Source organism: Vipera ursinii (assembly GCF_947247035.1).
Source record: "Vipera ursinii genome assembly, chromosome: 2".
Classification (NCBI taxonomy): domain Eukaryota; kingdom Metazoa; phylum Chordata; class Lepidosauria; order Squamata; family Viperidae; genus Vipera; species Vipera ursinii.
Window position 1 is genome coordinate 17,862,696 of NC_139513.1, and position 16,712 is coordinate 17,879,407.

General features: G+C 43.5%; 1 protein-coding gene across 1 annotated transcript in view; it reads left to right on the forward strand.

Annotated features, from left to right (window-relative positions):
- LOC310636105 (complement C4-B-like) overlaps nucleotides 1–16,712 on the forward strand; it is an 89,136-nt gene that overhangs the window by 11,006 nt on the left and 61,418 nt on the right. The window contains exons 2-10 of the mRNA XM_083355632.1: nucleotides 1,312–1,519; nucleotides 4,603–4,792; nucleotides 6,111–6,181; nucleotides 6,325–6,413; nucleotides 7,389–7,471; nucleotides 9,287–9,383; nucleotides 11,623–11,728; nucleotides 13,980–14,103; nucleotides 16,365–16,480. Of these exons, the coding sequence (XP_083211758.1) occupies nucleotides 1,312–1,519; nucleotides 4,603–4,792; nucleotides 6,111–6,181; nucleotides 6,325–6,413; nucleotides 7,389–7,471; nucleotides 9,287–9,383; nucleotides 11,623–11,728; nucleotides 13,980–14,103; nucleotides 16,365–16,480 (1,084 nt within the window). The remainder of the gene's footprint in view (nucleotides 1–1,311; nucleotides 1,520–4,602; nucleotides 4,793–6,110; nucleotides 6,182–6,324; nucleotides 6,414–7,388; nucleotides 7,472–9,286; nucleotides 9,384–11,622; nucleotides 11,729–13,979; nucleotides 14,104–16,364; nucleotides 16,481–16,712) is intronic.

Here is a 16,712-nt window from a genome sequence, read left to right on the forward strand (position 1 = left end):
ATCGCTCCATGTGATGTATGCACTCAATCTACAAACGTAGTCCAAGCCTATTCACATCTGTTGTAAGGTCATTCTCTCGTGGGGTTTATCCTGACGTCCACTAAGAGTGGAACAAACATGCCCCATTAACCATTTTCAACGCCATGTCCTCTCTTTGTCTCATCCTAAATCACAGCTGAGGCACCTTAAAGTTGCCTTGTTTCAGTTTTAAACTAGCATTTTCCCTCTTCTCCAGAGACCCTTTTTTGCCTTGAACCTAACTCAGGGGTAGGCAACCTTGGCTCTTTTATGACTCATGGACTTCAACTCCCAGAATTCCTGAGCTAGTGGAAGAGACTCGAGTGCTAAAATCCACAGGTTAGGGGGCGCAAATTACTTGCCTTGCCCCGGGTGCTGCCAACCCACGCTACGCCACTGCGCCCACCCAGTAGGCCATGCCCACCCTGGCCACACCCACCCGGCCCCCTGATGGCAACCGCAATGCTGATGCAGCCCTCAATGAAATTGAGTTTGACACCCCTGCTCTAGAAGGAGTACAGAGAAGTTGCTGCAATTGGGTATGTCTAGTCCAATGAAGAGAAGGACAAGGGGGGACATGATAGTAGTGTCCCAATATCTCGGGCTGCCACAAAGAAGAGGGAGTCAAGCTATTCTCCAAAGCACCTGAAGGCATGGCAAGAAGCAACAGGTGTAAACTAGCCAAAGAGAGAAGCAACCTAGAACTAAGGAGAAACTTCCTGACTGTTAGAACAATTAACCAGTGGAACAACCTGCCTCCTGAAGCTGTGAGTGCTCCAACACTGGAAGTTTTTAAGAAGAGACTGGACAGCCATTTGTGTGAAATGGTATAGGGTTTCCTGCCTGAGCAGGGTTTGGACTAGATGACCTCCAAGATACCTTCCAACATTGTTGTTGTTGTTATATTGCATCACTGCACTCAGCTGTTCGCCAGGAATGTTAAGGGTGGCCCTCAATGCCATTGAAAGTTTGTCCCACAAAATTTGCCACAACACCACATCTGCCCTAAGGGGACTTTGTGTTCTCAGCCACTCCCAGGAGGCATCTTGGAAGCTCACAGAGTTAGCCGCCAGAGGCCTGCTTAGTGTGAATGCCAGCTGTGTGTTGTGGGTCATGGTTAGGCTCCACACATAGCGCTAAGCCATATGGCTTACTTAGTTTTGACTTCTCTGGTCTTATCTTCCAAATTCCTTTCCCCCCTCCCCCTTTTTTTTGTTGAGGTTGCAAAAGCTAAGCATTGAAAGGAATGATAGCCCTCACTATGAAATATTCTTGCTTTTCCCGATGCTTCAGGTTGGTGCTGGTTGCCCCCAGTGTGGTGAAAGTGGGAACAGATGTGCGGATTGCGCTTCAGGTTGACGGTACTTCCTCGGACTTCTCAGGGAACGTCTTTTTCCAAAATGAGTTGAGTGGAAAAAAATGTTCTGAAGAAAAATCATTCAAGCTTCTGTCCAAACCTCCTGATCCATCCAAAAAACTTGTGCAAGATGTCACCTTGAAGGTAAGACAGGAAACTGGGAACTTTGCATGTCCACCCCTAGGAAAGAAAAGAAATGCTAAACCATCACTGGATTTGTTTGATGGTGGCTTGGTGTCCCCTCACGCAGCCTGGGGGGGGGGTCCTTCCCCAGATGTGTGAGCTTTAAACTCCTGCAACTTGTCTGAATGGCCCTGCTGGAAATTCCAGATCAGTGTTCCTCAGCCTTAGCAACTTCAAAATGTCTGCATTTCACCTCCCAGAATTCCCCAGCCACACATGTTCAAGCTGCCAGTATCGGGAAACACTGCTCGAGAAGTCTACACATCTGGACGATACTCAGGCTAGGGAAAGCTGACTCAGCATGTTCTATGACAGAGGTCCCCAACCTCTGGGGCACCAGGGACCGGTTACCTGGAGAGACATTTTTCCACAGACCGGAGGGGGCATGTTTTTGTGTGCTGCCTGCATCCCACAGATGGGGCTTTGCTTGTTTGTGCGGACCGGTTGCTGGCATGCCGCGGCCCATGGACTGGGGATTGGGGACCCCTGTTCTGTGAAACCAGATCTTGTGCTTTACAGCTTTACAGCACAAGATTTGGATGAAAATCAACACTTTTCCTTAAAAACTACAGGTAGTCCTTGCTTATTGACTGTTCATTTAGGAACTGTTTGAAATTACGGTGGCATTGAAAAAAGTGACTTAACGACCAGTCTTTATGCTTGTGGCTATTTGCAACAACACTCAATGTCACATGATCGCAATCTGAGTGCTTGGCAATGTTTGATCTGTTTTCTTCTCTGTTTGTTTAGTACTGTAATGTATTGATTTTTCCAATCAGAAGTATAATGCGTGTATTTTGCTTCTTATTTCCGGAGGCATAGCCAAGAGTGAGCTCTGAGGGCCACAAAAGGGCCACAAAAGGGCCACAGATTCTTAAAGCAATACCTCAATTCTACTTTTGTGACAGATTTAACAAAACTGCTGCCATAAAGGAGAGGGTGCCAACCTATTCTCCAAACCACCTGAAGGCAGGACAAGAAACAATGGTTGGAAACTGACCAAAGAGAGATAAAACCTGGATTTAAGGAGAAATTTCCTGACAGTTGTGGATGCTTCATCATGGAAGATTTTTAAGAAGAGACTGGACAGCCATTTGTCTGAAATGGTACATGGTTCCCTGCTTGAGCAAAGGGCTGGACTAGAAGACCTCCAAGGTCCCTTCCAACACTGTTACTCTGTTATAAAACCAGGCTAAGACAAGATCTGGCTACTTTGACGTACAAATAATGAAATCCTCAAGTTCAGATGCACCGTTTCTTTCCTCTTCAGTTCCTGGTTTGGGAAAAATATAGCTTGCTCGATGTTTGCAAGCCACTATTTTCTTCAAACCAGAATTAAATGTTAGCAGCAGAGTTCAGTAAGGTTCTTCCTGGACTTTTGAAAACACCAGCTTGCCAAGCGATCAGATGTTGCTCTTAAGACGGTCTGTGAAATAATGTGCTGAGGCCAACAAGACACAGGTTGCAGAGGAGCAGAAATGGAACTGTGATCTGTTGTTGTTTTCCGGATTGGATGCTGACAAGACAAAATTGCTGTACCAGCCTGAATGGCCATGCAGAACTTGAAGGAGGAAGTTGATGGGAAAAAAGGATATATTGGACATCTGGGGGGAACGTCTGGGAAACGTGAAAAAGAGAAACACTCGCCTGAAATAGCCAGAAGTTCCTGTAAAGGGGTAATAAAAATTGACATCGTGATCACCGTTCGGTGATAAGGGGGAAAGTTCTGCTTTTCACACGAAGGCTAACAGCCATTTACAGAGATATCATGCATCTTTCTGAATGGTTTTATTGTCTAACTGTGTATTTTGTAGATGAGGATTATTACACTGGGATTTATCTCTCTTCCCAGGATGCTAAAATCCACAAAGGGATTTTCCCACTGAACTCTGGCAACACACCTGCAAGGTTCTTTAGGGTGAACAAAACCCATTTTGCTGCCAAGCAGGAAGTAGACTGTCCTCACTCTGAGTCTAAAAGTTTGTTCACTGTGCTAATGGATTTTTAACCCTTAAAACATTCAGAAACAGGGATCCCTCACTGTAAATGTGGATGATGTGCAGGTAGTCCTCAACTTACAGCAGTTCAAAGTTACAATGGCACCGAAAAAGGTGACTTATGATGGTTTTTCACACTTACAACCATTGCAGCATCCCACGTGATCAAAATCCGGATGCTTGGCAGCTGACTCATATTTATGACAGTCCCGGGATCCTGTGATCACATTTTGTGACCTTCTTACAAGCAAAGTCAATGGGAAAGCCAGATTCACTTAACAACCATGTTGCTAACTTAACAACTACAGTGATTCACTTAACAACCGTGGCTCAAAAGGTCGTAAAATGGGGCAAAACTCACTTAACAACTGTCTTGTGTAGCAACAAAAAATTCTCCAGGTGGATGGAGAATTCTGGGAGTCCATACAGCTTACACTCACCAAGGTTGAGAAAGATCGGGCTACAGTATAGGAAACACTGCAATTTACTCCTTGGATTTTATTATATTATTAGTTTATCAAAATATAAAATACAGAAGTAGAAAGGAAAAAAAAGGGAAATAAGGGAGGAAAAGGAGAAGAGAGAGAAGGGTAGGATAGATAGGGGAAAAAGAAAAGCATTGCCTTCAGACTCCTTTTGGTGCAGTAGAATAAGGTGGTAATGCGAAAGTATGAAATATCCTTTTATAAGGTTTTGTGGCTTTGCTTATCACGCGATGCCCACGCAGAAGGAACAGAAATAGTGGGGAAAGCCCCTCTCCTCGTTGTTTTTTTTAAAATTCCATTTATATCCCGCCCTTCTCCGAAGACTCAGGGCGGCTTACAAGCTTAGCAGTAGCCTTCATTCTATGTATATGCCTGCTTATTAGGGCTTTCACACACACCCCAAGCGGCATTATTACAAAGTCAGCTTAATTGCCCCCAACAATCTGGGTCCTGGTTTTGATATCAGAATTTCTCTGACGATGTATAAATTCTATGTTATCTGTTCTCTTGCTTCCAGAAAGCTTCGTTCACTCTCTGGCTTAACTGTTTTCCATTCGTACAGGTGACCCAGAACCTTTTTGACTTTTGTGGTTTGAGCAACCAGCGGCGAAACCGCTACATCCAACTTGTGGCCTACAGTTCTCAGCTCAACACCCCCAGGAACATTCAAACCCTCAACCTGCGTTGGAGCGCCCGAGAAGGGTACCTCTTGCTACAGACGGACAAGCCCATTTACACACCCCGGCAAAAGGGTGAGCCCAGCTCCTATTCCTTCCTCACATACACTGGGCTCTGTTCTTTTCGTTTACCCTGTTTGTCATCAATGAATCTCCAGGTCAACTCAAGGTGGTGTACATACAGTGCATAATAATAATAATAATAATAATAATAATAATAATAATAATAATAATAATAATAATAATAATAATAATAATAATAATAGAGCCTGGTTGGAGCAGTGGGCTAATGCCTCCTTAAGTAACACCAGCTGCCTGCAATTAGTGCAGGTTCGAGTCCCACCAGGCTCAAGGTTGACTCAGCCTTCCATCCTTCCCAGGTAGGTAAAATGATTGTTGGGGGCAATAAGCTGACTTTGTAATAATGCCGCTTAGGGGGTGTGTGTGAAAGCCCTAATAAGCAGGCATATACATAGAATGAAGGCTATTGCTAAGCACATTGGTTTGTGCTTAAATTGTAAGCCGCCCTGAGTCTTCGGAGAAAGCCGGGATATAAATGGAATTAAAATGAAATAAAATAAAAATAATAATAATAATAATTGTTGTTGTTGTTATTGTTATTGTTGTTGTTGTTGTTGTTATTATTATTATTATTATTATTATTATTATTATTATTATTATTATTATTATTAAATTTCTATACCGCCCTTCTCCCGAACGACTCAGGGCGGTGTACAGGGCAATGAATACAATAAAAATACACTATACAAAAAGTTAAGATAAAATTAAATATAAAGCCCAATTACAATAAAAATTAATTAAAATTAATATTAAAATACCCCAAACCCATCCGACCAGGCCGGCTTGTTCAAATAAGTAAGTTTTCAGGTCACAGCGGAAGGAGCGAAGGTCGGGAACCATCCGGAGCTCAACCGGTAAACAGTTCCAAAGGTCTGGCGCGCCCACAGAGAACGCCCTCCCCCTGGGGGTCACCAGCCGACACTCTCTGACCGACGGCACCCTGAGGAGGCCCTCTCTGTGGGAGTGCACTGGACAAAGGGAAGTTGATGCCGGCAGCAGGTGCTCCGGTGAGTAATCCGGACCCATGCCATTTAGGGCTTTATAGGTCATCACCAGCACCTTGAATCTCACCCGGAGGGCAACTGGAAGCCAATGCAGCTCGCAGAGTAGAGGTGTTACATGGGAGTATCGGGAGACCCCCAATACAACTCGCGCGGCCGCATTCTGGACCAGTTGAAGCCTCCGAGTGGCTTCAATGATCCCAACCTCCTATTCCCCCCACTACAACAACCCTGTGGGGCAGGTTTTGGATTTGCCTTACCACCTCGCTTCCTTCTTTCTCTCACCCTCCACTTTCCTTCATTTATTCCAGTGAACTTCCGAGTCTTCCCTCTGGATCACAAGTTACGTCCAACCAACAATCTCGTTGTTATCACTGTGAAGGTAATAAGCAAGTGGCTCAATTAAAATGCAGTGAAGCAGATATACATACACTCATTGGAACATTATACGTGAGGAAATTTGCTACTTTTAACACCATTTGTTTTATGAAATTCACTCACTGTGTTCCTGTTTCACTCCCTCAGAATCCACGGGGATTTCAGGTCAAGAAAATTGAACGGAGCGCACTTCAAACTGTCATAAATGACCATCTTTCAATTCCTGACATTGCTGAGTAAGTTTCACTAAACATTGATACTTTCAGCTTTTCCCCAAACCCAAATGCAGTGATGTTGAAGGGTGAAATTGGATTATTTTTTTTACTCTGATCTGACAGTCCTAACTGTGCAATTATTTCAGATGTATTTAACCAAGTCTATTATTTAATTTGGCATTCTAGTTATTATGCCAGGAGACTTTTCGGGCTTGGATGGGGAGAAACAGACTCAGATTCACTGTCACAAGACTACCCGAGTTTGGGAAATTCCCAGTGTTTGTGTTATCTAGGTCAGGGTTGGCGGCCTGGAGCAAGGGGAGGGGGGGGAAGAAGGGCTGGTTTTGTGTGTGTGTGTGTGGGGGTGAATGCAAGCATGTGTGGGTGCACATGCATGAACACCCGTTGCTTGCATGAGTAGGGCCATGAATGCCTGTGACACTCATGGCAACGCTCTTGCGAGTGGGGCTGTGAACGCCCGCACACACATGCACCAGCCGGCCACTCACTCGGCCAGGTAGCCAATAGTTTGGGGTCCCCTGATCTATGGCCCAGTGGTGGGATTCAAATATGTGAACAACCAGTTCTCTGTGTGGATGCCGCTTCCAGAAGTTCGTCCTGGGCCTGGGCGACAAAAAATTAGCTACTGGTTCTGCCAAAGTGGTGGGAACCAGCTGAATCCCAGCACTGCCTGGGCCGCAGCCCACATCTGGGCCGTGGCCTATTTGGAACTGGGCCTCACGAGCGGTGGGCCAGCATGCATGCACAAGCACACAGCTCAACTCGTGCAAGCGGCGGGCTGGTGTAATTCCAAGCTCAATGATGAATGTAAGTCAAGGACTACCTTCTACCAGGTTTCTAGCCAGCAGCACAAACAGACTTTGCGTATCTGCTTTGGCCCTCTTGCTGTGCAGCATGGGAGTGTGATTTTTCAGACCCTGCAATTTCTGTGCACCAACTAAGGTTTCCTTCTGTTCTTGTTCCTCTCCTATTCAGGCCTGGCATTTGGACCATCACGGCCCACTTTGCCCATGGGCAGAGCTTTAACACGACCACGGAGTTTGAAGTGAAAAAATATGGTATGTTCTGAGATAGCGGCATCCTAGTTCTGTTCCCAAATATACTTTAATGGCACATTAAAGTGCTCTGCTAACCCCCCCAGGCCCTGAGCTGGCAGAAAACTGTATCACCATAAAATCTATGGCTCACACTGGCAATCCCTATCCTGCCCCACGTACGAAGCCAGCAAATGGTGCTGTCCCAGTAGAAGAGAATAACAAAACAACAGAGTTGGAAGGGACCTAGGAGGTCTTCTAGTCCAACCCCCTGCTCAAGCAGGAGGCCCTATATCAATCCAGACAAATGGCTGTCCAATCTCTTCGTAAAACCCTCTAGTGTTGGAGAAACCACAACCTCTGGAGGTAAGTTGTTCCTCTGGTTAATTGTTCTGACTGTCGGGAAATTTCTCTTTAATTCTAAGTTGCTTCTCTCCTTGATGAATTTCCATCCGTTCCTTCTTCTCGTACCTTCAGATGCTTTAGAAAATAGATTGACCCCCCCCCTCTTCTTTGTAGCAGCCCCTCAAATATTGGAACATTGCTATCATGTCACCCCTAGTCCTTCTTTTTGTTAAACTTTTTCATTAAACATTTTCATTAAAGAAGAGATAAGATAAGATAAGATAGTCTTTGTTGTCATTTTTTACTGTGGGCACAACGGCACATATCAAAAATGAAATTTAGTTGCCCACTCTCAAAGTGAAATACATATATGACACACACCTAAAACATACTATAAACAACATCGATCCTTCCACCGTGACCTGAAGACATGGTTATTCCAACAAGCGGGCCTGGACTGACCCTGGTTTTTAATTTGGATTTTATTGTGCTAAATTGTCCCGTATTTCTTATATTCATTGTTTAATTCTTTTTTTAATTTTTGTATTTTATGTCTCTTAATTTTTATTGTTGTGAGCCACCCTGAGTCCTTAAGGAGAAGGGCGGCATATAAATTTAATAAATCAAATCAAATCAAATATGTGTAGACCCACACCCCTACATATACATAACAATAGAATATTAAATACTGTCCATCTTGAATATATAATGGAAGGAGGAAGCCCGAGAATTCACAAGATTAATGCTGTATGGAATGAAACTTTGGTTGAATCTGGATGTTCTGCTACGGATAATATGTGTAGCCCAAGACTGCGCTAGGGAGACCTTGATGCTCTCTGAACATGATTGTTTTTGCTTGCAGACTTTTCATTACCTGACTGGGTAACGTCATCAGTGCTAGTGAGTGTGAGGTTTGCTCTCTGCTTGCATACAGTAGCTTGCCCTGCCGGTGTTATTTGGTGTGTGTGAGTGTGTGTGTGTGTGGTTTTTTCCTTGATGGTCCATGGATTACGGCAGACATGTCAAACACAAGGCCCGGGGGCCGGATCCGGCCCGCGAAGTGGTTTCATGCGGCCCGCGAAGCCATCCTGGAAACAGTGAGGGAACGGCCCCCACTGCCTTGGCCTTGGCCCAGAGACCCTCCTTCTGCCAGAGACCCTAAGATCTGTCCCGCTCCTGCCCAGGCCCCCATAGGCACCCTTGATGCGAATGATGTAGAGCTGGCCACGCCCACCCAGTAGGCCATACGCACTCTAGCCACGCCCACCCAGTAGGCCACGCCCACCCAGGCCACACCCACCTGGCCCCTTGAGGGCAACCGCAATGCTGATGCGGCCCTCAGTGAAATTGAGTTTGACACCCCTGGATTAGGGCATTGTTTCCTGCTTGAACAGAAACGGGAGCATGATATTGTTTTTAAGCTAATCAAAGATACAGATTGGAAGGTGGTGGTGGGTGAAGCTCCAATTTGTATCTCTTCTTTTGTCTCATCAGTCCTGCCTCATTTCGAAGTGAAGATTGTCCCAGAACAGAAATACATCCTGGTCACCGGACAGCAAACACCTGACTTGCAAATTAATATTCAGGCTAAGTAAGCAACTCATTCTTATTCAGTGGATTCATTAACCGTGATACTGCTGAAACCTGCTAAAGTCTTTGAGATAGCTGCAATCCAAAATAAGGCAACCGACAACTGCAAGCCTGAAATGAAGGCAGTTTTGCCTTTGGGGAGCTGAATTGCCATTGTCACTAGAAGCCCAGGGGGGAAAAAAACAGATGCAAAATAGGTCAGAAGGTTCTCAGATTTTTCAATGACAACATCATAGGTCTTATAGTGGATTGTGAGAGGGGAAAGGAAAGGAAAGGAAAGGAAAGGAAAGGAAAGGAAAGGAAAGGAAAGGAAAGGAAAGGAAAGGAAAGGAAAGGAAAGGAAAGGAAAGGAAAGGAAAGGAAAGGAAAGGAAAGGAAAGGAAAGGAAAGGGGGAAGAGGGGAAAGGGAGGGTGGAGGGGAGGGAAGGGAGGGAGGGAGAAAGGAAGGAAGGAAGGGAAAGGGAAGGAAAGGAAAGGAAAGGAAAGGAGTAGAGTAGAATAGAATAGAATAGAATAGAATAGAATAGAATAGAATAGAATAGAATAGAATAGAATAGAATAGAATAGAATAGAATAGAATAGAATAGAAGGAAAGGAAAGGAAAGGAAAGGAAAGGAAAGGAAAGGAAAGGAAAGGAAAGGAAAGGAAAGGAAAGGAAAGGAAAGGAAAGGAAAGGAGTAGAGTAGAGTAGAGTAGAGTAGAGTAGAGTAGAATAGAATAGAATAGAATAGAATAGAATAGAATAGAATAGAATAGAATAGAATAGAATAGAATAGAAGGAAAGGAAAGGAAAGGAAAGGAAAGGAAAGGAAAGGAAAGGAAAGGAAAGGAAAGGAAAGGAAAGGAAAGGAAAGGAAAGGAAAGGAGTAGAGTAGAGTAGAGTAGAGTAGAGTAGAGTAGAGTAGAATAGAATAGAATAGAATAGAATAGAATAGAATAGAATAGAATAGAATAGAATAGAATGAAAGGAAAGGAAAGGAAAGGAGTAGAGTAGAGTAGAGTAGAGTAGAGTAGAGTAGAGTAGAGTAGAGTAGAATAGAATAGAATAGAATAGAATAGAATAGAATAGAATAGAATAGAATAGAATAGAATAGAATAGAATAGAATGAAAGGAAAGGAAAGGAAAGGAAAGGAAAGGAAAGGAAAGGAAAGGAAAGGGGGAAGAGGGGAAAGGGAGGGTGGAGGGGAGGGAAGGGAGGGAGGGAGGGAGAAAGGAAGGAAGGAAGGGAAAGGGAAGGAAAGGAAAGGAGTAGAGTAGAATAGAATAGAATAGAATAGAATAGAATAGAATAGAATAGAATAGAATAGAATAGAATAGAATAGAATAGAATAGAATGAAAGGAAAGGAAAGGAAAGGAAAGGAAAGGAAAGGAAAGGAAAGGGGGAAGAGGGGAAAGGGAGGGTGGAGGGGAGGGAAGGGAGGGAGGGAGGGAGAAAGGAAGGAAGGAAGGGAAAGGGAAGGAAAGGAAAGGAGTAGAATAGAATAGAATAGAATAGAATAGAATAGAATAGAATAGAATAGAATAGAATAGAATAGAATAGAATAGAATAGAATAGAAGGAAAGGAAAGGAAAGGAAAGGAAAGGAAAGGAAAGGAAAGGAAAGGAAAGGAAAGGAAAGGAAAGGAAAGGAAAGGAAAGGGGGAAGAGGGGAAAGGGAGGGTGGAGGGGAGGGAAGGGAGGGAGGGAGGGAGAGAAGGAAGGAAGGGAAAGGGAAGGGAAGGAAAGGAAAGGAAGAAGGTGTGTGGATTGATAGAAGAGAAGGGAAGGTTAATATTTCTAGTGTCTTGTTCTTGGGTAGATTAAAGATTATACTGCAAAAGGGAATGTGGTATAACATTGTTTGGTTAAAAAAACATTACCAGCAGCCAGATGGCCTAATTCTAACTCTCCAGGAGGAAGGTTGTAATGCTGGGAAAGGTAGAAGGGAAGAGAAGAAGAGAGCAACCAAAGGTGGGGTGTGTGTGGAGGACAGACTCAGTTATAGTGGGGATGGAGACACAGTCCCAAGACCTGAAGGACCAGGTGAGGCAGAGATCCTCATGGAGAAAATCTTAATTGCGTGGTTGCTAAGAGATAAAATCACCTTGATGGGACATAATCAATCAGAAAGATCATTTCAGGCTGTGGATTAGATGAAGCTTGCAGCAGGAGGAATTTTTTTTCTGGTCATCTACAGCTTTTATTCCTAAGTTAATCATGTGATATATTTTTTCCCCCTTTTGTTGGCTTCCCCAACAGTTTTTTCTATGGGAAAGGGGTCACCGGCATAGCATATGTGCGCTTTGGTGTGATTGGTGAGAATAAGGAAAAGGTCTATATCTCAGGACTAGTACATCAAATCCCGGTAAGGGAACAGAGATTTTGTTTTGTTTCGTTTTGTTCTGTTTTGTTATTTATTTTTATTTTATTATTTTATTTATTGTTTGTTATTTTTATTTTTTATTTCACTTTATTTTATTATTATTATTTTTTATTTTAATTTATTTTAGGTTTTTTGCTTGCCTGCAACAGAAAAACTTTCAGCAGATTTATTTATTTAATATTTAATTATTAAATACATTTATATAGCCATCCAATTTACAAACAGGGACTTCAGGTTACAAAATCAGAAACAAAAAAAATGTCCATGATACAATTACAATCAATAAACTTTCAGCAGTTTCCCCTCTAACCTCCCCAAAAATTAAACCACAAGTAAAATCATAAAAAAAATCAACCAAACAGCAATAAAAAATAGATGGCAACATCTATAAATCAAGGGTCTTCTTAAACAATTCCGTTTTTAATGATTTCCTGAAGCCAAACCAGGTAGGAGCTGATCAGATTTCATTTTACGGCTCCAACGTTTCATAAATCCTTCCCTGACGAATGCATTTTTTGGACAGGGATGGGACAAATGTAATAGTTTTATTTTTATTTATTTATTTGATTTAAATAGTGCATGTTTTGCACATGACTCAATAGCCATTCAGTAGTGAGAGTAATGTATTTGCTCATCTTTATCTTTCCTTTAATATTTTCCCTTACAACAGGGGTCTTCAAACATGGCCCTTTTAGGACTTGTGGACTTCAACTCTGAAGCATGGCTGGCTGAGACATTTTGGGAGTTGAAGTCCACTAGTTCTAAAAGGGCCAAGTTTGAAGACCCCTGCCTTATAGCATACGCCCTATATACTGTATCCACCAGCAGGGTGGCCTAGTGGTTCAGATGCTGAATTTGTCGACCAGAAGATTGGCAGTTTGAGACCCAAGCATCATAGGATGGGTTGAGCTCCCGTTCTTACCCAAGTTCCTGCCAATCTAGCAATTCAAAAGCATGCAAATAGCAATAGCAATAGCAATTAGAACAGGGGTCCCCGACTCCCGGTCGGTGGACCAGAAACGGGCCGCGGCATGCCAGCAACCGGTCCGCACAAACAAGCAAAGCCCCATCCATGGGATGCAGGCAGCACACAAAACCACACACTGTCTGGTCCGTGGAAAAACCTTTCTCCACGGAACCGGTCCCTGGTGCCCAAAAGGTTGGGGTCCACTGACTTAGACCTATATATCCTTTCACAGTGCTTTACTGCCCTCTCTAAGCAGTTTATAGGGTCAACATATTCCACCCCCAACAATTTGGCTCCTCATTTTATGGACCTTGGAAGGGATGGAAGGCTGAGTCAACCTTGAGCTGTTCAGAATTGAGCTCCTGGAGTGAGCAGTGAGTTAGCCTGCATTCTAACCTCTGCGCCACCATGGCCTATGCAAGTAGATAAATAGGTAACATTTCAGTAGGAAAGTAACAGTGTTCCATGTGCCTCGGTCTGTGGTGGGATTCAGCCAGTTCGCACCAGTTTGGCAGAAATGGTAGCTAATTTTGTGTTGCCCAGAACAGACTTCCGGAAGTGGCATCCACACAGAGAACCAGTTGTTCACATATTTGAATCCCACCACTGGCCTTGGTGTATAAACATGCTGTGCAAATGATCACGGAAGCGTTTTTGGACAATGCTGGCTCCCTCAGCTAAGAAAGAGAGATGAGCAACGCCCCCTAGAACGGAACACGACTGGACAAGGAAAACTTTTACCTTTATATGCCCCACATCTGAATGTGAAAACAAATTCAGGCTAAATCCTGTTGACTCAGCCTTCCATCCTTCCGAGGTAGGTAAAATGAGGACCCAGATTGTTGGGGGCAATAAGCTGACTTTGTAATAATGCCGCTTGGGGTGTGTGTGAAAGCCCTAACAAGCAGGCATATACATAGAATGAAGGCTACTGCTAAGCTTGTAAGCCGCCCTGAGTCTTCGGAGAAGGGCGGGATATAAATGTAATAAAAATAAAATAAATAAAATAATCACTTTGAACAAGAACTCTGTACTTGGAACTGAGCGAGTCCTGAAGTCACTAACTCGCCAGCAATCGCACGAAACAGACTGGGCCCATGCTCACAAAATTTGGATGCTTCTGTTTAGGTTTCCCCCTTGCTGAACCTCCTATTTCTCGATCACAGAATAAGCAAATGGGATTTATGGTAACAGGCATACAGCAGATGTGATTTTTAAAAAAAAAATTTTTAGACCTTAACGCCTTCCTAATTTGCCCTGTTTCAGATCGAGGATGGCGAGGGCTCGCTGATCTTGAAACGCAGCGTCCTCGCTGAGAAAGTGGGGCACCCCCTGCAGGACCTTGTTGGAACATCCCTTTACATCGCAGCCTCTGTCATAGAGACGGCAAGTAAGTTTGATAATATAAAAAAGGTTTCTCCAGTTTGGTCTTTTGCCAGATGTGTTAGGTTTGCACCGGACATCCTGAGTACATCAGATCGTGGAAGGGTGCCTACCAATAAAGGAGAAATAAAGGTGGAAGGGGGGTTTCATATTCCACACAAGCTGGAATCGTTCATGCTTTTCAAGGCTTTGATGGTGGGAAGGAAGACTCTCCCTTCGCTTGTGTGAAATTTATATTACTTTTCAGCCAACACATGTGAGAATAAATGCTGTCAGGTGGTATTAGGTGAATCCACTCTTTGGGGCTTTGTATTGTCAGGGTTTACTTGATTTACTTGCGCTGTCAGAGAGGGAACAGAAAGGAAATTATTCCACCTTCACTTCCTGGTTTAATGAAAGGAGAGCAGCCTACCGAAATGAAACATGATGGCTTCATAAGCTACTGACAAGGAGTGATCTACAAACAGGCCAGAGACTCGTTTGTCAGTTGTTAAACCTTATTACTTAGGACACCTAGCTTTACTGTGATTGGAGGAGAGGGCTTAGAGCTCAGTGTTAGATCTCAAGGCCTGGCTGGTCTTAAAACAAGAGTAATAAATGTTAGTGTAGCCCATAAGTTTAAGAACAAGGAACATAACAGAATAATAGAACAACAGAGTTGGAAGGGTCCCTGGAGGTCTTCTAGTCCAACCCCCTGCTCAGGCAGAAAACCTAAACTGCCCCATCTCATTTTTATCCTTCACAGCGGGGACTCGTACCCTCTGCTAAACCATTGTGTGGTTTGTAATAGTGGCAAATATCTGTAGCTTGGGTGTCGGATGAGGGTGAAGGTTGATTCTCTGAGCTTGTGGGTTGGTTTCCGAATGTTTCGTTGCCAGGCTAGTGACATCTCCGGCGGAGTTTAGGGGACATCTGTGTCAGTGCTCTTCCAACGTCTACAACTAGGCTGCCAGGCACTAGCCAAAGGAACTTGCTGTGTCTGGAGTCATTTTTGGATGCCAAAAATCCAAAAATGGATTCTGTCCCTCTGGCTAGTGCAAGGGTAGGCAACCTCGGCTCCTTTATGTCTCATGGACTATGCTGACTCAGGAATTGAGTTGAAGTCCATGAGTCATAAAAGAGCCGAGGTTGCCTACCCCTGGGCTAGTGCCTGGCAGCCTAGTTGTGGACGTTGGAAGAACACTGACCTGGACATTCCCTAAACTCTGCTGAAGATGTCTCCAAGCCTGGTAATGAAACATTCAGAAACCAACCCACAAGCTCGTAGAACGAACCCTCACCCTCATTATGTGATTATTTGGTTGAGAGTTGGGAGTGTGGGATGAACCTGGCCACTGTGATTTATAAACTAGAGTTTGTAGCTGAGCATGATATGTAAACTCCATCAATTCGGGCTTGTTTAATACACTTTGTTTAAGCCTCCACTGCGTAAAACCTAAAAAAAACAACACCTAAAAACCTGGCTCTTTGAGCTATCTGGTCTGGACTGAGGGGTTTAATGTTTTTAAATTGTGATTTAATTTTTGTGGCTAGACTTAATTTAATTTATTTTAATTTATTTTAATTTTATATTGGATTGTTTTTAAATTTTGCCTTGTAAACCGCCCTGAGCCCTTTGGGAATAGGGCGGTATATAAACCAAATAAATAAATAAATAAATAAATAAATAAATAAATAAATAAATAAATAAATAAATACGGTAAATAAATAAATCCAGCCAGCCTGAACTCTGATCAGAAAACAAAACAAATACAGGTAGTCCTTGGCTTACGGCCACAATTGAACCCAAAATTTCCGTTGCTAAGCGAGACGGTGGTTAAGTGAATTTTGACCCATTTTACGACCTTTCTTGCCATGGTGGCGAAGTGACTCACTTCAGTTATTAAGTTAGTAACACGGTTGTGAAGTGAATATGGCTTCCCCCTTGACTTTGCTTCTCAGAAGGTTACGAAAGGGGATGACACGACCTCAGGACACAACAACCGTCATAAATATGAACCAGTTGCCAAGCATCTAAATTTTGAACATGTGACCATGGGGGATGCTGCAACAGTTGTAAGTGTGAAAAATGGTCCTAAGTCGCTTTTTTCCAGTGCTGTTGTAGCTTCAAATGGTCACTGAACGAAGTCAAGGACTATCTGTACATGTTACTGATTTGTTAACCTCCCCCCGAAAGGGCTGCTTCTCCTCTCACCTGAGACTACAGCATCTCTGTAAAACTTGGTTAAGTTTAAGAGTGGCTTGTTGACCTTTTCCTCATTCTCCTAGGTGGACAACTGGAGGAACAAGAACTCACCTCAGTGAAGTTTATATCATCGCCTTATTCTGTGGACCTGTCAAAAACCAAACGTTACTTTGTGCCCAATGCTCCGTACGAAGTGCTGGTATGTGCTGTGGTGGTTTTTTTTCTTTTCTCTTTTGCCGTGTTCATCTTCCATCTTGAGAAGTGTGGTGGAGAGAACGGATGCCTGTTGATTCTAGTTGTCCTTCACATTTCTGAATTTCAAACTCAGGGCTTTGCACACTTCAGCAGCTTGACGCTGCTGTGTGTAATGTACAGTAGTGGCCAAAATTGTGGAAACCTTTTGGGAAAAGTGTACAGTAGAAATGCCACCT